The following is a 23,161-nucleotide window of genomic DNA, read 5'->3' as shown; positions in this document are numbered from 1 at the left end:
TTTTATATGTCTATTAAGCATTTGCCCATGAACAAATGCATATCCACAGCTGCTTATAGTGCAACTGAGGATGTGCAACACAGACAGAGGTTGAAAAAGAGATCAGAAATGGACAGGTGGTAGTTCAACAAACAATGACCTATTTTGGAAAGTTTTAAAAGCATTTCTACATATACAATACATTTATCACAAATATGCATTGGACCGATAAATCCTCCAGGCCGATATATCTGCTGATATTAGCTCATTGCAGATATATCAGTATGGCGGCTGATAAGTAACAAGAAATTGCAGTACAGAAATGCCTCAACTAAGTTGAAGGTCATTTACATAGTTTGTCCACCAAAGACACTGTAAAATGTCCCACTCAGTATGTATCTTTGTCACAATTAGAAAAAAAAAATCTAAGGGATATGTATCAAGACTGTGTGTTGTGTTTATGTTGAAAAAAATCAACTTATAAATATAAAAACAGATAAAAATGTTGTTCTTGAACTACATCCTATCCTATCAAAGTGTCCTTGAGCAAAACACTGAGCCCCAAATTGTCCCATTTGTGTGTATGCTTTGGACAAAAGTGTCTGGCAGATAAAAGTAATGTACTACTATTATATATCATATATCTCAATCAAGGGACACAGTGAGTATAAAAATGAAATGAATGTTAGAAGTTAGAAGCTTTGTGACAATCATTTGCAATGTGGGCTGGACCTCAACTTCACAAAGAGCATATCTGTGATATTTTGTACATGTTGTATTTTGAATGAAAGGACAGATATAGGTCTATACAGTATATCTGATATAATATATATATCTGATCAGACAGATGGTTGAATGGGTGGAAGGAGCTCTGGCTTTTTTTCTTGTTCTCTACTGTTCCTGTTGGGACAGTGTTTTTATGTTCACTAACTTCAAGCCCCCCCGCCACATGGTTCCTTGAAGATATGTGATGTTGTGCAGTGCATATCCTCTGACGACAGATGAATACACTTTATAAATAGCTGCATTTTGGTTGCTTTGGCATCTTCAGCAACATGGTGAATGATTGGTTGTTTATTCCTACAGTCTGTAATGTAAAATATGGTCCATAATTGTAACCTCGAGCCACCTTGATATTTAGGACAGGTAATAAAATATTGAATTAAGATTTTACTTGGTCAGCATTTTAGCTGTGGACCTTCATCAAGGCCATAAAACACAAGTGTAGGACTCACAGTAGAATAAATACAGTTGGCTCTGTGTTGGCAGCCGTGACACACCTTCACAGGGTTTAGACCCGGAGTCAATGAGGAGTGTTCTGCTTTCATCACTTCTTTTAATAATTTAAATTTGGTTAAGTTATTCATTCTGTGATTCTCACCTATAGTGCCCTGTGATCTGATTCATCAACAATAACACCTGATCTGAAAAAGGGTTGCTCAAAATAAAGCAGCTGTTCACACAGGAAAAAGCATTAGCTCCATGCCCATACACCTGGCATGGCTGATGGTGGAACAGTCATTAGTGCCAACAACCTGTCCAGCTCGTCTCACTACATACATGTGGGCACAAGGGGTGCAGCCTCTGGTCACAATGTTCCTGGCTCCAACAACCAATTCAGGAACAAACATACACACGTCAATAGCACTTATTACGGTAAGTTGTGCTGACAATGGTCCTTCACCAAAACGCTCATTGTTTGTCACATTTCTTTCACGTTGTGTCACCTTTTGCACGTTAGATAAATTGATTGTTGTTTTGTATCTTAAGAGCCTCTTCCACTTTCTTTGTCAGTGTGCAGGCAATTCTTCTCTGTAATGGGACTGGCTACAGGCACCTGACACTATCTTTGGAAAACAAGAGTGCAAACCCTTTCACAATTCTTTGCCTTTACACTTATTTAGACCTTGTCTGAAAGCTGTGTGTGTATTTGACTGACAGCTACTTAACTGTTGAACCCCTTAAGGCAGGACAACTTACACCTTTTTCGCTGCTATAGTGAGTTACTCTGGCTGATTAGAACAGAACGCTAATCAACAAGAATAACTTAAGACACCCGCGTGGGTGTGCAGGGCCTTTGACAGTGAAACAGGAAGTTCCATTAAGTATTATGGGGAAGGGGAGAACAGGGAGAGTGGAGAACAAAGTCAGCAGGATAATTAAAAGCGGGAGGGTGAGGGTGGGTTGGGAGTGATAGGGGGATTTCATGAGATTATCCTATAAATAGTGTGGCAAGTTTCTTTAGTCATCAACTCCAGTATGTAACTCTGGCACACAAGTGATAAAACTGTTCTAAAAATGAGCCCTGGGCTTATACCTCTGCACAAGTTAATACCATTCTCCACGAGACTTGATGAGTTGCTGAGCAGGATTTGAGTATGATGAAGTTAATCACAGCACTGTAGGGAAAAAAAAAATGTGATCCAAAACTCCGGCTCCGTCTTTTACCAAAAGCTTGTTTCATTTATGCAATGGTACATTCATCAGTCCTGTGGGAGTCTATTGTGATCTCAGCTGGCTTTGGCAGATGCAAAGACAAATTGACCTTCACGTTGGATCGAGTGGAGGGTGTTTTTTTTTTTTTTCCAAGGGATCAGAGTGGGTATGCAGCACATGGCAGTGGGGTGGCACTGCTAAGCTTAGTCAGAGAGCCGAGGGGTATTTTAGGTCAGTCACCACCAAGTTTTCAGCCCACCTACATGTCCCTGTCTGAAATAGAGCTCTGTCACGGTGTGTTTGGTTACCAGTGGCTTCAAGGTCACCATGTTGGAAGGATAACATTCTAATAAAATATTGTGACCTTATACAACTCTTCCCTCTGACAGACTGTGGCCCGCTGTACAGTTCTCTATAAAATGACCTTTTATGCTCTTTAACAGGGGAAAAAGATTTCTTCAGGGCTTCGTTTTTTTTTATCTTTCTACCATGGTGGTGTATTTCTGTAACTACAGGTAATAGCTGACTTCAAGAGTTCACAACAGGCTTCAGTTACAGGACCATACCAGTGTGTTTGCAAGTTTTAGCTCGTTAACTATAAATCATGAATACTTTGCATTTTTACTGACCATTTTACTTGGTTTAAGAGAATATAACTAATTGAGTACAAAAATGATCGACAATAAAAAGTACTCGAGTAGTGAGTAACTACTAGGGTATAAGTAAAAAAGACAGAAAGAACATACAGGTTTGTTTTCTCTATAGATGGTCTTCTTCAGGCAAAGGCAAAGGCTCACTTCGATCTTTAACGTTAAATCCTTCGTCATCATCTTGTTTGTCGACATCACGTGCTGAGTGAAACCTGACCAAAGGTAAACTCAGTCCAGTGCAGCAGCTGAACATCAGCCGTGTCTGCTCTACTACTGCCACCTCATACACTATATGAATCAACAGTTACTGGCCACCGCTGAAGATAAAAAAAACCCCCAGTAAGTTTCCTCGAGTCATTCTCTTGTTTTGCGCTTGCAGCCACGTCACTTGGAATAGAACCGACATTGAACTGATTTCAGAGATTTTGATTGGCTTCCATTGGAGAATTGATTTAAGTGATTCAATGGTTCGGTCCATCAGTCCACAACAGCTTCAGTTACAGTAGGCAGCCGGGATTCTGAGACTTGCTGAAGGACACATAAATAGATCCGATGCACCAGAACCAGAGTCTTCTGGTTGAAGTGTAACACTTATCACTGAGCCTCCATGCGTGAACCAGGAGAGGAGCGTTTCTCAGTTTTGTGCCTGATGCTCAGTGACAGTGTCACAGCAGGTGGAGCCCTTCACAGAACCAATCAGTCGGATCTGTTTAAAGATGAAGTGTGATGTGAGCTGACTGATATAACTTTCCCGACATGTACAGACGCAGAAAAAAAGACATAAAATCATCAACGTGCCAAGAAACGCCTTTAATGTGCGCCCATGGCAGAGAGACACACACAGACTGCAACGGCAGCATCTGCTGTGATGTGTGTGTCATCCCTGTCCCCATCCTGTCATCCCCTCTGTCACTCTTCAGCCTCCCCCATTCATGTTCTGCCAGGGTCCTGTGCTCCACTCAGCTCCCACGCGCCCCTTGGCAGCATGAAAAATCAAACCAATCTGATGTCAAAACAGTAAAACATCCACCTACTGTGACTTGGAGTGTGGATATTAATGCATTTGCGACTAGACTATACTTAGTATGATAAGGAAAAATGCCACAACATTTGTTCTGATTGGTCTAAAGTATTGAAATTTGGAATGGACATACTTCGAGCAAGTATCGAACAGTACAACTTGGACATTTTTAGATCACGTGAAAAATCACACTTTTATCAATGGTCAAAGTCAGGATTTTTGAATTTTTTTTTTAGTTCTATACATGCATTATGTCAATAAAGAGGACCGTCATTGATGCATTCTCTAGCCCCTTACCCTAACCCTTCATTTGCCGATGTAAAGCACTTTGAGTTGCCTCTGTGCTTGAAAAGTGCTATAAGTAAAGTTGCCTTGCCTAATTATAGTTTTGTACAACATTTTATTGCTTACACACACACGTTTGGGGCTAGGGAATGCATTATGTCAGTGAAGGTCCTCACAAGTATAGAAGTACAAGGTTGTGTGTGTGTTTGAGAGAGAGAGAGAGAGAGAGAGAGAGAGAGAGAGAGAGAGAGAGAGAGAGAGAGAGAGAGAGAGAGAGAGAGAGAGAGAGAGAGAGCTCTCTCAGTAGATAACATCTGAGATTTAATAGAATAATAGAAGCATATAGACCTACTTCCTGAAAATGCATTGAAACTAATGGAGAATGGCTCCTCAAGCGAATGTTTACACCTGCTGTATGACTAATAATAGTTCTGTGCAACTTTTATTCCTATGGAATATATAGAAAGCAGTCCCCTACATGTGTCTACTGAAAATAATAAAAATCTCTACATTTTTATTGGTTATTTTAGGGCATTTTCTACCATTTTAGGAAAAACAATAGTCCCATGTGCCCAAAGACTAATTATTGTATGATAAGAAAAACTCACTTTTCAATGTCTTCAGATTTGTGCTTAGGCAAGGCCCAGAGAACACCAGAAGAAATTCAAAATTTCACTTGCGGGCACAAATGGGTTAAACACACAACCTCTTCACTCCTCCTTCCTACTTGAGATGCCACGTCATGGACAAGCAGTTCGATCGTGTCTAGAGTTCGAACTGTAGAAGAGAAAGGCGTGGTTTTAGACCCATGTCGGGTGATGGCTCGTTGGGCTTCTTGGGTCTAATTTAAGCTGTCCTACTTCCCATCATGCCGCAGGGCTTTAGGGGAATCAGAGCCAGTGATGTACTTCTTCAACATTGCCTTTGTAACTTTGCTTACAACCAGCGTCACTCTCGCCTGGTGACTTTGTTTTTTAGAAGGTTTAGAGTAGTATGGTGTTGAGGTTCTTAAAAACTGAGATTACGTAAAATGTAATGCTTTTCCTAAAAACATTATTAGTATTATTCCATGAGAAAAGTAATATTACTCATTACATGTTGTTTACATGATGAAATTCAGCCATGTGTTTGCTGGTGAATGTGTTTACCGCGGGTCAGCATGGATTGTAACTCACAAACAGGCACATGAGCAGTACGTTTTGTGCTCAAAAGAACATTTATTACAGATGTACCATTACATGAGTCAGCTGGGCCTTCAGGAAGCCAGATGTGTAACTTCTGATGTACATCAAGACAGCATTCATCAACTATGGCATCAGACTTACGGTTATGTATGACTATTTGGCACCTTACAGTATAGTGTTGTCTGATAAAAGCTGATTTGAAAAGGGAAAAAAAGGAATCCGTCAGGACGTCATGAGCAGCATGAAGAGAGCCACAGCTTTCCGCAAGTTCAGAAGCATCAGTCTGGTATTGCTGGTGTCTATCGGCTGAACATACTTTGAAAATACTGACCTGTTCAGATTTAATGTCTCTTAAAGAAAAAAGAAAAACTGAATTTTGGCATCCCCATAAAAAATTTAAATTCCAGCTTCATTTCTGCCTGAAGCTAGTCCACTAGTTTTCTCAATATTGCCTTCTGAAGTACCCCACTTCTGCGTTAGCTTCTGTTCCATTCGCTTTTGGTTTTCAGTTTAAAACCCGATTTCAAGTGTGAAAAACCTTTATTCTATTTGTGAGAACAGAAAAAAAAATTGTGTTTTAAACAACTTTAAGGCATTTAATATGGCGTTTGTTACCCGTTTCACAACTTTAAGTGGTGTAACAGCAGACAATCAGTCTGGACATATTACAAATACCCCTCAACTTTCCTCTTAATTCTCCAATTGGAAGCTGCAAAGCCGATGACAACTTCAGCGTCTAAGTAAAGTAGCTTGCCGTAGCTTACATGAACTTTTCGGTAACACTCAGGCTGTGTAGTTAGACCTTCTCATTCACGGCGCTCTTCCTCAGCCTGTGGAAGCAGAGTTTGGACCAGGCTACAGGAGGGAATTCCTCTTCTGTCTTGTCACCTAAATCTTCTTCTTCCCCTCCGCTGCCTGGCAGTTCAGCTGTCAAACCTCCTCAGTCTCCTCTGCCTGATTTCCTCAGCTCTCGCCTCCTCAGAGAGGTGGAAACCATACGGAGGAGGAGCTCCTCTCTGGTTGGTTTGTCCTACAAAATAAAATACTATTAGATTCATACCCGACTGTTATCTCGAGTGGCTTTCTAAGGTTTAAAATTCAGTGTCACTCCGACCACACCCCATTCATCAATACTCTCCCTCTGCTCCCTCACCTCTGTCATTCAGACTGTTTCTGATGGCTGCCTCTATCTGCTCGTCCTCTGTCAGTCCACCTGTATAAGATGCGGAAGGATTCGTTGTGTAACCTGGTGCATACTGATGGTACCCTGAGTATCCTCCATGAGGGCCACTGTAGCCTGCAGACACACACACACACACACAGGACTAAATAGTGCATAGACAACAATGGAGCTCTATGGCACCAAGGAGTAAGCCATATCAGGCTTTGGATACACGGACCTTGTTAGCAGGACCAGTTCAATGTTGATTTTGGTCTTTTCATGGGATTTGTTGACAATAACAACAATACAGGATATTACCAGCCTTGAAGGGTTCCTTAAGGAATCAGCTGTGGCTGCTCCATAATGTTTGCACTCTCTTCAGATCACACACAATACATTCCTCTGCCATCACCCTTTTATTAACCGAGTGATCAGGTACAATCAGTCCTGTGTTTATATGATAACTTTCCTTGAGCGCTCTGGTACCTGAAGAGCCTGAAGAGGTGTAGTATGCACGGGGCTGGGAGTTGTATCCGTTCGCCGTCACGAACCCTGGTGAAAGTACACATATACAACAGACTACTTCAGTACAAACAGAGTGTTGTTAATGCGCAGTTAGGCTTGCATTAATACTGAGGCGCACAGATCTCCAGTGTTAGAATTGTTCTCTCATTTACGTTATGTCACTTAGCAAACCTTTATTGATAGTTACTGGAAATAAGAGCTGCCAGGAGGCCAGCAGTCATCTAAGTCACAAAAACCTGCATGTAAAAAGATTACTTTGAAGGCTTTAAGGAAACCGGTATCTTTAGACTTCTTAAAATGATACAGTGGGCTTTCATCATGTTACAAGGGCAACAGAAACACAGTCAACACATACACAAGTACAAACACTTCCTCAAAAAAGCAACACACATACACAAATAAATAAATAAATAAATAAAGTCAGACCTGCACATTTCTTCATGATGGCCTTCAGTGGTCCAGCAGTGTAGAGCAGACCCACCAGGATACCTGCCAGGTGACCAATCAAAGAGGTCCTGAAGAAACAGAGCACAGATCAACTCCTAACTAGTGCAATACTGCCATCTGGTGGACGCTTTTATTCATAGCATCACACAGCATGTAGTTACAGGACAACTTCACTAAATAGTAACTTTGTCTAACTGTGTGCTCCGTGCTAGGCACATCAGTCAAGGGGGGAAGTGGGAGGGGGAAGCTCCCATAGTTTAGAGACGGGCCCAGACCTCAATAAACAAACGGCCTCTTTCCCTGTTTGTTCTGCACCTGGAGCAGTCTCAGATGTGGGCCGGAAGGAGGCGTTGATTGTATGAGGCGGCCAGACACGTCGAAGGGAGAGCCATCATCTAGGAACATGTACTGAAAACATTATGCGAGTAACCCGAAGTGAAACTGCCGCTGCTGCCTGGCACTTTTCTCATCTGTGCTGCTGTCAAATTTCAGATTCTGTTCAATGACTGTACCTTACTACTTCAGTACGTCTATAGGCTGCTCATGGATTACTGTAGTCCCTTTCATGTGCTGTTTCCTAAAGAAAGTTAAAAGCATCTTCTATGTCACATTCAGCTGCAGACCTGACCTGTCTCTCCGAACGATAAAATCTAATGCTGTCAGGGCCATCTACCGAGAAAACTGGGTTATTAGCAAACCAAACTTTAGATGGTCTTTTTTCAAAGGCCTGCATCATCTGATGAAGTGTGTGTGGAGAGCTGACAACTGCAGTGGTGTATAACACAAGCTTGTCATACAATAGCAAATACATAGAGCTAGTATATCAGTATATCTGGCGAAGAGAATTATGAATCCTGGTGAATTTGTTTTACAGAATATTGGATTAGTAACTCACCCAGGTGATGTTAAGTGGATCAGCACTAGCTCCACCCAGCTAGCATAGCAATTAGACACAGGGAAACCCATCACATAGGTCACACCTCCAGGGTGGTAATGGTTACTGAGCACCTTCAGAGCAAACAGGACACCTGGAAACACCATCATATTAACAAAGATTAATAAACAGGGGGGGTAGGGAATGTCGCCATGGTGGGACTAGAGTTTTAAATATTGTGGTGTTGTGGAACAATTGTTGTGGATAATTTCTTCAGCTTATTAGCCAATTTTTCCCATCAAAAACCTACACATTTTGCATTTTTTGGACGTTTTTGCCTTTATTAGGTCATAGACAGTAGAGAGTCTTCACCGATCCACACAGTTCCTAGTAACCCTCGTTTTAAATCCCTACACCTACATATTTATCAATAAATGCATAATTCAATGTATTTATTTAGCTTTACTTTTAGGGGTATTTTTAGTGTTTATTCCATGTTGTACCAGTAGAGTTACATAAAAAGCCCAATCTTTTATACCACTTATACTATACTTCTTCTGGGGGTTTGGTAGATTAGTCTATACCTGAGAAGCCAACAGCACAGGCCATGCTGTAGGATTGGTCCTGGGTGAGCTCTGTTAACACCGCCTCCAACACCAGATAGACCAGTCCGGTGAGCAGAGAGAAGACTGACAGCAGGTAGAGGAACCAGGCTCCGCCCAGCCGTCGCTCCAGCCTGATACCTTTCCAGAGGAAGGACACCATGTTGAAGTAGAGATGCCAATCATCCGCATGGTGCAGAGGGGACAGCAGAAGGCGGCGCCAGTCTTTAAACCAGTATGCCTGCTGGACACTCACACAGGCCTACGGAATGGATAGATGGTAGTATTCATATTAGTACTAATATTTAGCTTAATATTGTACAAGGCAATGGTGCGTGTCATTCCTGCAAGCAACAACTGGAACAGTGCGTAAAAAAAAAAAGTATTTTCACCTATTATAGTATCACCTAATATGACCATTCGCTGCTTTCCTTGGAAGCAACAAATATTTGGCAGATTTGCTTGATAAATGACTAACGATTACGTACATTATCACAATTGTTGTTAATTTTCTGTCAACCAAATAATCAATGAATCAAATAATCATTTCAGCCCTACTACACTATGTACTACTAACTATGTTGTGTATGTCAATATGTCAAAATAATAACATTTGTCTCCATTCTTAGTGCTGTAGTAGTGCGTTACCTGCATCAGTGGAGCTGCAGGAAAGAGGTAAAGGTACACGTTGAGTCCCAGGACAGCCAGGGTGACTGGGGGGACGTTGTCCAGACCCACCTGGATCAGCTGGGAGGCCAGGAGCAGCAAGCCCAGGTGGGATCCCCTCTGTCGGGTCCGCATACTGAAAACAGCCTGCAAAGAGACAACTGAGAGGTCATTTATTTTTCAGTGTTTTCTGCTTTACCAGACAATGTACAGTGGAAGGAGGCAGGGAAGATGCTAAAACATGAGACAGAGTTGTTGTGCCCTCTGATCACTGGGACGAGCCTCACTTTGTCAGAACAGAGATTTCTGTCAAGGCTGCAAACTAAACGTAATTGTGCGGCTCCTCGACTCTGGAACCGCCACAGCAAAAGTCTCAGAGAAGACAAATCAAATGTCCGTCGGGTCAGAGAATCTGTGTTTGAGATAAAACATACAGATAACCATTAAAAACCATTAAAAACCATTAAACCATTAGCAACAGTCCACGGACACACTGATGTTTTCGGCCTCTGCCTAAAGCTTTGATATAAAGGGAAATGTAAGAGGAATGTGTGTGTATGCTCGCCATATATTAATGTGTGAATTCAATGGGCTGTTGCTAGCAAAAGCTAGCAACAACAAGACCCCATTCCTTCCCTTGTTTCCCCATGTGCCTGTAAATGGCAGTAAATTCATGGTGGCTGTTGTCATTGTGTCCCAGCTGTATTAGTATTAACTGTCTGGAGCAGCTGCAGGCTTTTCTCTACAAAACACCAATCTGTCTCTGTGCTGTTCAGGTAAAGCCACATACTAACGTCCATCTGTAAAACACATGCAGGCTCTGCAGTTCCTGAGAGGCTTTACAGGGACTGACGAGACTCCGACGTTATGTGACTTCAGACTTTCATCTCTGGGTCTTAATGTGAGCAGAGATTAGAAAAGGCTCTGTCTCTATTTATTCCAGACGAACAGCTGCGGAGTTTCTGTAAATTAGCCACTGAGCAAAAGTCGCTGACGACAAGTTTATGCTGCTCTTTGCAAAACATAAAAAAAATGACAATGACAAATAAAATCCCACCAAAGGCGCATTTATCCGTAGCATCAGTGTTAAAATAAACTTACTGTCAGCTCAGACGGTTGTTGGGAAGCTTACAGGCAACTTCCTCCTTCTGTGATGCTTCGGCTAATGCTAATGCTAACGTTAGTTAAGTGTTAGTACATCGAGTCCGCTTCAAATTATTAAACGCTCACGGACGAATTGAAATGTGACTTGTGTTCATCTTATTCGCACGTCAGCAGAGTGTATTTCTGGACATTTCATCATTTCTAGCTGTTACTAGTAACTACTCGGCAACAGTTGGTCTGCAGAGTCTGCTGTCACGTGGCAATAACAAAACTACGTGTGAGCGCAGGCGCATTCTGACTCTTCCATTAAACAGTCCTGTATGAAGCACTGCCCTTGTTGACGTTTTGTCCATTTCCACATGTATACACATATACATAAAGGGGAAACGGTACAAAATGGTAAAACTATTGCTTTATTTTATTATACCTTTCCACTGGTGGACGGTAAACATAAGTGTATTTAGAAACATAAGCACTGACTGCTTTCTAGATCACTACATAAAGGCATGGCCAACATGGTGTTAATATCACAGGACACGGATTTAGTAGATAAGTACAGAGAGGCATTATTAGAGGTTTGCTGGAGTTACATTGTAAATATGCTTTCCTATTATCTAGCTGGAGAGGTGGCATGTTAGAGATGATTTTGCTTGACTGACATATATATGTAGAAATACGAGTATTTGCTGCCCTCTAGTGGCCACAGTGAGGACTTGCGGCACAATATAAACTATCAATATATACAAGTCATTATTCGTGTGATTATTACAAATAATAGTAGTAATAGTGTTTTAATCGCAGTTTTCTGGTCTGGAGATCATGATTTCATGTCTGCTGGTGGCGCTGACCGTCGCTTACTGCTCTCCAGTGATGACACAATAGTTGTACTTCCTGTTAATACTTTCAAAAGAAATGTACGCAGAAAGTCTGCAATAAATTAAAAGAAAGGATCGTGGAATGATCACGCGCTCATAATGTAGACATTTTTTAATGTATTTTGAGATTGACACCCACTCAACCGAAACAGAGACAAGATATAATTCATGTTGGAAGTTTTACTTTTATCACTTGCCGGGGAACATTTGTTTGGCTATAATAATATATATGTCATGATTTGTCTTTCAGCAGCTTCCCTTTTAAAAGAAGCGATGGCCTGTTTGCTGCACATGATTTAAGCATACAGGAGGGGGTCAAACCTCCTGCTTTGAATAAATACTCTTTGGCTTCAATTACGAACACGTGCGCCATGTGCACACCGTTTCCCAATGAATTATTTAGGAACACAACTCCGACACCGGGATCACCTTTCGCTTTTCAGAAACTTAAGCTTCAGTCAAACGTAAGACGCGGTCGGTTTCCAACCGATGCCAGCAGTTCCGGTTTTCTTCACATAAAAACTGCAGATTGTACAGTTGTGTTCATCTCTGTCTCTCTCCCGCCTCCAATGATCACGAGCCGGAGCTGGTGGAGAGGCTGTTGCTATAGTAACAGGCGAGGATCTTTCGTCAAGCCGGCGAGAGACAAACATATGATTACCGGAAAAACTGACGGTTCCCTCTTCAAAATAAAAGCGTAGGATTGTCACATACATAAGAATTAATAAATATAGAAATTGTTTTCTGAAACAATTACAATCGTTGTTACAGGCAATAGTATAGCTCTATCTATAGCCAAAAATAAATTCCAAAAAAGTTAACGTGATGTTTTTCCTTGTAGGTTGCTGTCATCTGGAATACGATGGAGCATGTGACTGTTACCTTATGAGGTGTTACGATGTGACAACTTCACGAATTCACACAATACAAAGAATTGGGCTGAGAGGCATGAAATAAATAACCAATGTGAACATGTGAGAAAGACACGTTTTCTTTTTTTATGTTATGTGAAGCTGTACTTCTTGATGTGAGAAAAGTAAATAACAGAGGCTATTGAAAATGAAAATGTGTTATACAGATATTTCTATGAATGGGGTAGTGTATGGATATACCTGTATATCTGTTAAAATGTTGTTGAAATCATATTTGAAAATGTAAGCATCCTCACAAAAGATGCCTCTTCTAATATAATACAGTCTCTTCAGTCAGGTGGGTGTCGTGGTGCCCGTCGATATGACTTATATTTTTGAAAGCGGGAAGCGGAAGTGCACTTTGTTTTGCAGTGTGTAACTTGACGCTGGCGGTGAGGCAGGAGCGGGAGAGTAGTGGGGGAGCTGGAGCAGGTAAAGGTGTGTGTGTATTTGCCTGTTTATGAATGTGGGGGAGACAGGAGGGGGTGACGGCGTGAAGAAGAGACGGAGAGGGTTGAAAGGAGGACAAAGGACCCGACTGAGAGGAGGAAGAGCTGGAAAGAAAGAAGGAATAAGAAAAGGGGGAAGGATGTCGGAGAGGATAGCTTCGTGTGGGAGCCTGTATGACAGCACCAACCTGCTGCTACAGTACTGCAACAACGGTGAGCCGCTGCTCTTCCACCTCATCACACACAACCGAGGAAATATAGGGATTTTCAATTGACCTCTGAAGGTGCACTGAAATATGACAAGACAATGACATTCAGTCGGTAGAAAAAGTGTAGAAACAATGTTTTCCAGCTGCTTATCCGCCGAAAATGTTTTGCGACTGCGCAAATTAGCTTGACTGGATGCATTATATATGAATGCCAATCAGTTTACAGCCTCACAGTTTACAGTTTATCATCTCTGATATTCTTGCAATGCTCGCTTATATTGTTTTTGTTTGCCTTCATTTTATAGATATTTTGTGGTTTATCTTCACGACTTTGTTTTTTTTTTATTTCCTTTTTAGAAAGAAGATAAAGATATATTTTTTAACCATATTTTAGATACGCACATATCTCTCTGAAAAGTGTTTTGAATGGGACTTCCACACAGTCTGCTGTTAGCTTGGATATGTTTTATTCAGTGTAGATATATTTTCTACAGTGCAGAAGACGAAAACAATTTCCAGTATTCAATTATATTTCAAATAATGTTTTTTCATTCCTTTTTTGTAGTTCCTCTTGTGTTTTCTACCCATCGAGTTGATGTTATCATAGAAATGAGTTGTAATACAGTCCGGCTAACATTTGGATCAGGCACTTTTAGGGCTTTTTCCTGTCTTTTGTTCTGACAGTAGTGTTTTTGGTTCTACTTTATGGCTAGAGAGTGAAATATATCTGCCTTTTTATTGAGCTATCACGTATCATTGAGTCAGTGTCATTTACCTCTGATAGGATTGAAGTTCCTCTCAGTCCACAGCTACAAAACACTGGAAAGCACAATCGCCTGTAAGACAAACAAGCTGGAACAATGATGGTTGTCATCGCGAATGGGGACCTTGCTATGATTATTGCCAGCTTTAACTGTTGAACATGATCCATTTTCTGGATTTGAATACGTGATGGTCTCTGATGGTCATTTGACAGTTTCAATAGCCTTGTGTCTCTGTATCTGTCACATCCTGCTTTACAAATATAATGCAAATACCCTCCTGCTGCTGCCGTCAGGCCAGATCATATCTGTGGTGATAATGGAGGTTTGTGGCTGATAATTTAAATGTGTCACTGTCTGTCACCTGAACAAGATAGTGATGGTTTCTCCATCTGTTTCAAACAAATTAGATACCGTGTTTCTCGCCGTAGTAGGTTTATTTAGAGACGTAAATATCATCAAGAGATCTGTTAAATGCGTGTAAACGGATGTTGGTGATGTCTGTGGGTGGGACATACAGTCCCTGCTGTCTCCTAAACGTCAGACAGCCATATTGAGCGGCAGGTGCAGAGACAGCGAGGGGTCGTGGGGGTCTGACCAGAGCTTTGATGTTGTCCAAGATGTAACGTGCCATTCAAACTATGCTGTGGTCTAAAGCCTCCTGCAGCTCTACGGGTCATAAAGATTTCAGTTAAACTGTAAGACAAACGTTCGGGTTCTGCACACTGAGCGTCACAGGAGCTTAGCACAGGTGATTGAATAAGGCAAAATAAAAAGATATAAAGTGATTAATGTCAGCTGCAGTTTACCAGAAGAGATTGTCGAGTGACAGCTGGTCCTGCAGAGAGGGATCAGCTGCTTAACCTGGGTGTTTTTTTGTATTTTGTCAAGTGCAGTTTTGTCTGCCCTTCCCCAGTGTCTTTAAATCAATATGCCAATTTATTAAATTCAAAATAACAGTATTAAAGTCCAAAGTACTCTGAGCAATCAGCAAACATTTTTATTTTATTTTGGTTATTCCTGCCTGGTAAAAGTGACACGTTGAATTTATTTCTTTATTTTAAGGAAATTTCTTCTCTTTAAATAAACTTAAATTACACTGTCAGAGAGAGGTAATAGGAGAGAGTCAGTCAGTCAGTCTGAGGTGTGTGTTGCTGTATTTCTGTGCACTAAATGTTCTCATAGGGATAGAAATACGAGCAAAACCTTCAAAGAAAACCCTAAAAGACGTTTTACCAACCCTAATTTCTGTAAGAGTTGAGTTTAGACTTGGAGCTTTGGTTTAGGGTTAATTTAGGACTAAGATTAAGTTAAGGTCAGTGGTCAGGGAAGGTCCTCACAAGTATAGGAAAACAGGCCTGTATGTGTTTGCTGACATTTCCAGATATTGATGCCAAAAGGAAAGGAAAAGAAAAATTGTCTTTCTGCTTGCCTTCCTCCACTCAGAGGTCAGAGGTCAAACTCTCTGGAGCTGGGAGGGATTCAGCATTTCATCACTGACACTTCAATACGACCACCTCGATTTCATGCTGTAATGAACCACTGTATTGCAACACGTTGCAACAACCACCGCAAAGAAGGCATCTTTAACCATTTTGGGATGTGAACTAGAAGAAAAACAATTCTGAAAAGTTACTCTTTGTGCTAAAAGATTTGGAAGACAATGGAAATCATAAAACTATAAAGATGACAGCTGTGAAGCAGTTGGTAAACAGACTGAAGTCAAGTATTAACGCTTGAATTTTGATACAGAACACTTTTACCATCATAGGTGCTACAATATGCTGAAAGTAGGCCTGTGTGAACCAAACGTGAGAATACCATGAAGTCAGGAGGGAAGCGGTGATGCAGTGTTTCACTCTGCTGTGCTGCAGCAGGTGAGACGCAGGTAGGACAGAACAGTGAAGACTGGAGACGTGTTTGTGTTTGAAAGGTATCGTCTTGTCTGGATGTGCTGTTGATCTCAGCAGCGCAGCATCTGCCAAACGAGCGCCAATCAACCAACTTCTTTCTTCCTTTTTTGTTGTCTGTCCACCTTCCCTTTTTCTTCCTCTGCCATCTGTCCTCTCGCTGTAACCAGAGATCCTCTACAGTGCGTTCATCAGATCTGCTCTCCTCGGCCACCTGGTCACACCTCCAGCCAAATGCAGTTTACATTCTCCTTTTTATAGTTTTTATTGTACTCAGGTGCAGGGTAGTTGTTCCGTGTCACGTAGGGCAATATAACGAGTCAGTCTGATGTTTACAACCTTCATGGCTTCATCTAAATGATCCAGTTGGGATCAAGTCCACCCATCTTAGACTCCAGGCAGCATTAAACAAACCCTAAGGATGTGTTCAACTCACTTTTGACTTCGCTTTTTGCTCCTTCCTCAACAAGAAGCTTGTATCAGAAGCCCCTTGAATGGCGGTAAGGGGCATCATCATTAGACCACAGTGCACTGCACTCTTCTCAGACCTGTTGTCTGTGCAGTTTTGTGTTTCACTCTCAGATTTGATTTAGTCACCAGCAGGGTGTGGAGAAAACGTCTCACTAGTGCTCGCGTCTATAATTTAATTTGAGCGAAGAGGATGGGATGCAGTGCAGCTGTAATCTCTGTGGACGCTGAAGACACACACATTAACACAGTGAACGATGCCATCAGGACCACATTCACAGTGTAAAGGGCATCATAGATGCTTTCTGGGTGCATGCTAGTCGTGCTGAGTACAGTTTGTTCTTTCAGCTGTAGATTGAGATGAAATGACTGATGACTGAAGAAGTGTACGCAGTGTAACAGCAACAAGAGCTGTCAATCACAGCACATCGTACTGCTGCACAGACCTGTGGTTTGCCAACTTTGTTGCCATTTGTTGTAGATGGAAAAAAAAACATCACGTAGCTGATGGCTGACTGTGCTGTAGTGTTTTGTCGGTATTCTTTTTGGTCCATCAGTTCAGGTTTAAGGATAAGGCCAGTGTTCTTTTATATTTCTCTTATTGTCAACAAATGCCATGAAAATACCAAAACCAACAGTGTGTTAGTCTGTCTGTCAATACCCTGTCAGTCTCGATTTGTTTCTACTGAAGATGTAAATCTTGAAAATGGGTCACTAATATAGTTTCATTTTTGGACAAAAGGTTTAATAATTTCCTAAAACAGCTGGCGACTGTTTTTATTTTCATTACTCAAATCCGAGTAAGTAGTGCGTTTGTTGGGGACTGTTTCCAGTAGTGGATTAATACACATTTGGTGCTCTAGTCAGTATTTCCGGCAGCAGGACACTGTATGTGGGATTGACTCAAAATAAACTAGTGGCTGTGGTTTGTGGTAATGTTTGTGGCAACAGTGTAGCTCTAGGGCGCAGAGGAATTAGCTATGTCAGGCTTCGGTTACACAGACAATACTTGTTAGTGCGATCAATTTATCATTGGTTTTTATTTTTTCATGGAATTTTTTGACAAAAAATATAGAATATCACCAGTCTGATCCTTTAAAACACAAAAATCAGCATGATTGGTGTTACCAAGTTTTCACATGAGAGCATGTGGAGACTGCACAAGAATATTTTGTGCCATGACTTTCTGTCATTTTGTACATTTTGAATTTTACTTGTATGGAAATGTGGAGTGGGTCCCGAGTGCTGTGTCACCTTTGTGTGTGTGTGTGTGTGCGCGTGTGTGTGTGTCATTGATCCTGGAGTCTGGCTCTGCAGCATCTCTTCCTGGTGGTGCCTGGCTGCACAGATGCTGATGCTGGTGCAGTGTGTGTGTGTGTGTGTGTGTGTGGCCCTGAGCCATGCTCCACCCCTTCTGCCTCTGTCCTTAACAAAACAGGAGGAGGGTGAGGAGGGATGGATGGATGGAAGTGAAGGAGGAGAAGAGGAGGAAGGAGGAGGAGGGAAAAAAGGGGGAGGGGATGATAGGAGGAAGAGGGAGTGGTCCGGGAAGCGATGGAGAGAGGAGGAAGTGGAGGTGGAGGAGGGAGTGGTTTAGCAGGAGAGGATGGGAGATGGGAGTTTGTGAGTGTGTGTGTGTGTGTGTGTGTGTGTCTGTGTGTGTGTGTGTGTGTGTGTGTGTGAGAAAATGTGTGTGTAAAAGAGAGAGGGAGTGATCGAGCACTGGTCGCAGACGGGGAGGGGAGGGAGTCGGAGTCCAGAAAGCCTCTAGGGGAGTTGGAGTGAAAGCAAGTGGACAGCCTGACTGAGTGTTTGCCCCGTGGACTGACACACTGGTTGATTGACAGGAGGAGGGACTCAGCGTGGCACGATGGCAGGTAGGCGAGACGAGCTCCACCTTCATCATCTCTTCACCGCACCATGAATATTTCAACAACCTTCAATTTTCTTATTGCCCTGTGCCGACCTCCCATTGTCCATCTCAGTGTCTCTCTCTGGCAGCATCACACACACACACACACACACACACACAAACAGCCCACCCCCTCTGAATTTCATCATCCATATCTTTCCATCTGTCTCCCCTTCATTCTTCCTTTTACTCCCTTCCCTCCAACTCCTCATAGCTTCTTCCTCCTCTCTCCATCCTCTTCTGTCCACCACCCTCCTTCCTCTCTGGTGTCAATTTTCTATTTCCTGATAGCAGCCATGTGTCTGTATCAGCCTCATGTCAGCTGGTCTTTAAGTAACACTTCACAGTGATGTCTGTCTGTGCTGGGATGGAGAGGGACGTGAGCTTGTAATACAAATTGTGTGTGTGTGTGTGTGTGTGTGTGTGTGTGTGTGTGTGTGTGTGTGTGTGTGTGTGTGTGTGTGTGTGTGTGTGTGTGTGTGTGTGTGTGTGTGTGTGTGTGTGTGTGGCCTGCTGAATATCATAGATGTGGCTTCTGGTTTATGAGGAGAGTAATGGAATACAGCTGAGGTGTAACCCTTGTTATGGTGTGCGTGTGCGTGTGCGTGTGCGTGTGTGCGTGCGTGAGATAATTCAAGGGCAAATTGAAAAGTAGCCGGCTCTGCAGCCTTTCTATACAGGTGTCCTGACAGTAGAGGAGATGAAGGTGAACGCTGCTGATCTCTTTAGTTTATAACATTTAACGTTTAGTTAATTGTGAAGAATGATACTCTAACATGCTAAGTGTTACAACTCAAACTAAACATGCCAAATGTTTAGTGAGAATTAATGTACCTTATACACACTGAGATTATCTCACAATGCATTTAGAAAGTATAGTAGTAGCAGAGGTGACTTCCTCACTATATACAGTATGTACACACTTACACACAGGTGGATAAACACGCTACAGTGTATAGTAGAATAGTGAATAGTAGTACTTTGGATGGTAAAACTGTCTCTTCCAGGTTTTCCAGGCTTTCATTTGATCTCTCTCCCCCTGCCTCCTCCTCACTCTTTTTCTTTCTGTTTCTCTTTTTCAGTTCAGTGTACCTAGTGGTCACAGCAGTTTAGATAAAGAAGATTATTGCTGTATTTAGTTAATCATTCTTCTCTCTCTGCTCCCTTCTCTTTCTCTTTCTCCGTTCCTTTCTCCTCCCACCTACAATCTGTCCTCTTCTACTTCAGTTATGACTGTTTCTTATGTTTGTTTCTCTCTCTTTTGCTCAGTCATTCAGTTTGTGTTAATTACTTGCACCCATTGCCTGTGTTTTTTTTTCCAACCCACCTGTACTGTTATAAGTAATGTAAAAGTGCTTGATTTCTCCGACAGATGAGCGTTGGATTGCTCTTGAATTATCATCTATGTGAGTAACTAAAATAGAGATTTAATTTGTGTAATGTCATCCTTCAGGCGGGCAACTGGTTGATTTCTGATATTCAACAAAAGGTGTCATTTGGATAAACCAGTCTAATCCCAAGATAAATTTCCCTCAGATCAATTAGCAGAAAGTTGGAGAAATTTAAGAAGAGAAACAATGACGAAGGCCTGAGGTAATCTGACATTATGCTGCTGGTCCACTAGGCACTTCTGCCATGCAAATCTCCCTTAAACTTGATTTCTGTATGTAAATCTGAAGCTTGTTTCCCTATGGCCCCTTCCTGTCTCATTTGACTGCAAGATGTGATACAGTAACAGTAACAGTACTCCCTGTGTCCACCAACTCAGCTAACAGGGCTGGACTGATGCATGCTGGGAGCGTTGTAATGGCTCGTGCTGTAAAATCCCTGTTGAAGTGCTTTTTTGTGCAAGTTTAAAGTTAACACTCTAAACTGTTGCAGCTCACAACTGAATGGCGTACACAGGATAGGTGTGACATTTGCATTACAAATAATGAGGATAAGGAAGTTCATGGAGAAACATATTCAGGCCTAAATGTTAGATAACTTCTTCCTTGGTTGGTGTAATATTTAAAAGGTGTAACTGTCTGTTTTTTGAATGAAAATCTACATTTGTGATCACGAGGACGTGGTTGTTGCAGAGCTGGCTTCAGGACAGAGACGGAACAGGGTAGAATTTAGGACGCATGAAGAGTCAAGATGTTCTGTCCAATCAAAAATGTGTTTTTGACTCTATCAGGTTGTAATCTGTTAATGTGGGCCACAGATTAATAATCCACACTGGGCAGTTTGCCTTCGATAATCTAGCCGGCCTCCAGTAATGTCATCATGGAGGGTGGGAGGATGGTGGACGATTAAAGAGGAAAGAGTTCAGGATGAGAGGAATAAAGGCAGATGATAGAGGCATGTGAGGGGGCTGGAATCAACAGCAGCTCGTTCGCTCTTATATGAATAAATAGCTGATTTTGCTGGTTAAAATGCACCAGTTAAAGACAGATGAGTGCAGTGATCCTTCACTATTTTGGAAAGTTTTGCAAGGGGCAATACCTTGCTTCAGAAACTAATTTGGGAAACAAAAGCAAATCTACTGCATGTCAAAGTGCAGACTGATGAGTGTATGATGAGTGTATGCTTTTTAACAGGAGTCTGCAGCCATGTTAGCGGCTCTGTGGTAAGCATGTTAGCATGCTAAGATTTGCTAATTTGCACTAAACACAATGTACAGCTGAGGCTGATGGGAATGTCATTAGTTTTGCAGGCATTTGGTCATAAACCAAAGTATTGGACAAAGAGAAATTTTGACCTGATGGTAGCCAAAGGGTCACCCAAGTTATTACAATTCATCCATGAAGGCCTGTAACAAATTCCATGATAACACTTCAAAGTTTTGTTTTTCACTCAAAACCACAATTGTCAACTTCATGGTGGTATTAGAGGAAAACGGATGAGCAAAGTCAGTAGGATTCATCGTCAGGTCACTATGAATGTCTTCACAAACTTTTGACTGATGTCGACTGCCAGACCAACTTTGCCATCCATAAAGCCACGCCGCCGCTGTTAAAAAGAAAACAATGACTGAACTTCAGCTTTTTTGACATTTAAAGGTACCCTGGGAGTTTTCTTGTAAATATTTACGTTTACAATCAGTATTTTTTAGCAAAACACACTGTGTGTATCCTCAAGGCCAAACAAAACATGTTGAATGTATTAACTTCCATCCATGTTTACATCAGCTGGCAGTCTTATTCTGTTTCTCACATTTGCATTACTGCCCTCTGCAGTCGGCAGGGTCAGTAACGCAAACAAAGTGATACAAATTATACAAACAAAATGGGGCCCGGCCAATCAAATCATTTCTACAACTGGTGGTTAAAGACTCCACAGGGCACCTTTTCACTCTTAATGCACGACAAAGCTTTGTTTTCTCTGTCGGCAGCTCTCTCTCCATCCCCCTTTCTTTTTTTTTTTCTCTCCCAGGCTGTCCATACCAAACACCCACAAAACCTGGTATCTGGTGTTGTTTTCCTTCTCCAACTCTCTGACTCACACTCACACACAGAGTCTAAATTATTAAAACCAGTCTGTATGCGCCCTGAGAAACTCAAAACCGTTGATTCACAAAGCAGTAGCAGCAGCAGATATCCATAACAAAGAAGCTGTTTGTGTTTATATCCATATAAAGGAGCCCAAATGTTCAAATATCCCGGAGTTACTCTGTTATGCTTTAATTCCCTTTTTTATTTTTACTTACACTCTGATGCACACACACAGCTTCAGTCTCTTCTCTTCCACACACAGAGTCAAGTTGTTAATGTTAAACTTGCTTACCTTTATCGGTGTTGTACTGTACTTCACTCCTACAGAATGTAATTTACTTTGAACCAAGACCCTTCAGAATTGCCTGTCTGTGCTGTGTAGTGCTAAGTTGTAGTAGTCACCACAGTGTGTTTTTATTAATAATGAACAGAGATAATATGTTGTTTCCACTCCTCTTGTGAACTACATTGTGAGTCCCAGCAACTACAATCTAAACTGAACCCCCTCTCTTCTTGTCCAGATGACACGGTGTCTGCCAGCAGTAACATGGACATGGAGGACCGGGTTTCCCACCTGGAGCAGAAGCTGCAGCTTCAGGAGGACGAGATCCAGCTGCTGAAAGCAGCTCTGGCTGACGCCCTGCGCCGGCTGGGCTACTGCGAGGAGCAGAGCCTGGGGATGCAACCAGGAGGCGTCCATGCTGCCGGGAGGAGATCTCTGGCCACCACAGCTTCTGCACCACCTTCCAAGGGTAAGTGAGGTAACTGGCAAAAAGAGAGCCAAAGTCCTGCACCCTTTCCTAGTTAGATAGTTTTCATGTGTCATCAGTTTTTCTGTAAAGCTGAAACATGATAGTGCTGTTTTTATGTTCATATTCTAAGATTAATGCGTGTGTACCACTGTGATTGATCTAACATGTGAGCAACCATTCAATAACATGTCCCATGAGTCTTAGTCACTGCCATGCTGTCATAGGACCTGTAGTTGTTGAATGCTAACAAAGCAGTTGTTGTTTTATCCTTGTCAAAATGGAGAATAAGTCACAGTGCTGCTACAGCTGCTGTCCTGTCAACACCAACCTGACGCACCAGATGGTTTGTTACACAGAACCATCTGAGAAGTCGTCCTTGGAAACTGTTGAGAAAAGGGCAGGCACTTTCAAAAAATGCTTTCACCATCTATCACGGGCTAACTTCAACCAATCACATTGCGCCGAAGAGGAAACACATCAACAAGCCGCAGTGGAAGCTAGCA

The 23,161-nt window shown here is 42.0% G+C and overlaps 2 protein-coding genes across 3 annotated transcripts in view; one reads left to right on the top strand and one right to left on the bottom strand.

Annotated features, from left to right (window-relative positions):
• Positions 1–5,564: 5,564 nt before the first annotated feature.
• On the bottom strand, positions 5,565–11,154 carry LOC139284912 (rhomboid-related protein 4-like). Of its 2 annotated transcripts, none has more exons than XM_070905279.1 (8): positions 10,933–11,154; positions 9,814–9,978; positions 9,148–9,427; positions 8,585–8,717; positions 7,669–7,757; positions 7,204–7,269; positions 6,709–6,852; positions 5,565–6,585 (listed from the first exon to the last, which is right to left on the bottom strand). In XM_070905279.1, exons 2-8 carry the CDS (start codon positions 9,964–9,966, stop codon positions 6,479–6,481), a joined length of 972 nt encoding a protein of 323 aa, XP_070761380.1. In that variant the 5' UTR covers positions 9,967–9,978; positions 10,933–11,154; the 3' UTR covers positions 5,565–6,478. The 2 variants fall into 2 exon arrangements, with proteins under 2 accessions (XP_070761380.1, XP_070761379.1); XM_070905278.1 differs by lacking the exon at positions 10,933–11,154 and adding an exon at positions 10,119–10,229.
• The window catches only part of eml2 (EMAP like 2), a 32,812-nt gene continuing 19,713 nt past the window's right edge, over positions 10,063–23,161 (top strand). The window contains exons 1-3 of the mRNA XM_070905277.1: positions 10,063–10,159; positions 13,201–13,383; positions 22,428–22,658. Of these exons, the coding sequence (XP_070761378.1) occupies positions 10,063–10,159; positions 13,201–13,383; positions 22,428–22,658 (511 nt within the window). The remainder of the gene's footprint in view (positions 10,160–13,200; positions 13,384–22,427; positions 22,659–23,161) is intronic.

This window comes from Enoplosus armatus, chromosome 5, assembly GCF_043641665.1.
Source record: "Enoplosus armatus isolate fEnoArm2 chromosome 5, fEnoArm2.hap1, whole genome shotgun sequence".
NCBI lineage: Eukaryota > Metazoa > Chordata > Actinopteri > Centrarchiformes > Enoplosidae > Enoplosus > Enoplosus armatus.
The sequence above is the reverse complement of the archived record's forward strand: the minus strand, read 5'-3'. Positions and strand labels throughout refer to the sequence as shown.

Excerpts from the sequence above, each read along its gene's own strand:
- LOC139284912 (XM_070905279.1), bottom strand. The coding sequence starts at position 9,966 with ATGCGGACCCGACAGAGGGGATCCCACCTGGGCTTGCTGCTCCTGGCC. Across the intron at positions 6,853-7,203 it reads CACCTCTTCAGGCTCTTCAG|GCTACAGTGGCCCTCATGGA; the intron begins GTACCAGAGCGC and ends GTGTGTCTGCAG. Across the intron at positions 6,586-6,708 it reads AAACAGTCTGAATGACAGAG|GACAAACCAACCAGAGAGGA; the intron begins GTGAGGGAGCAG and ends TTTATTTTGTAG.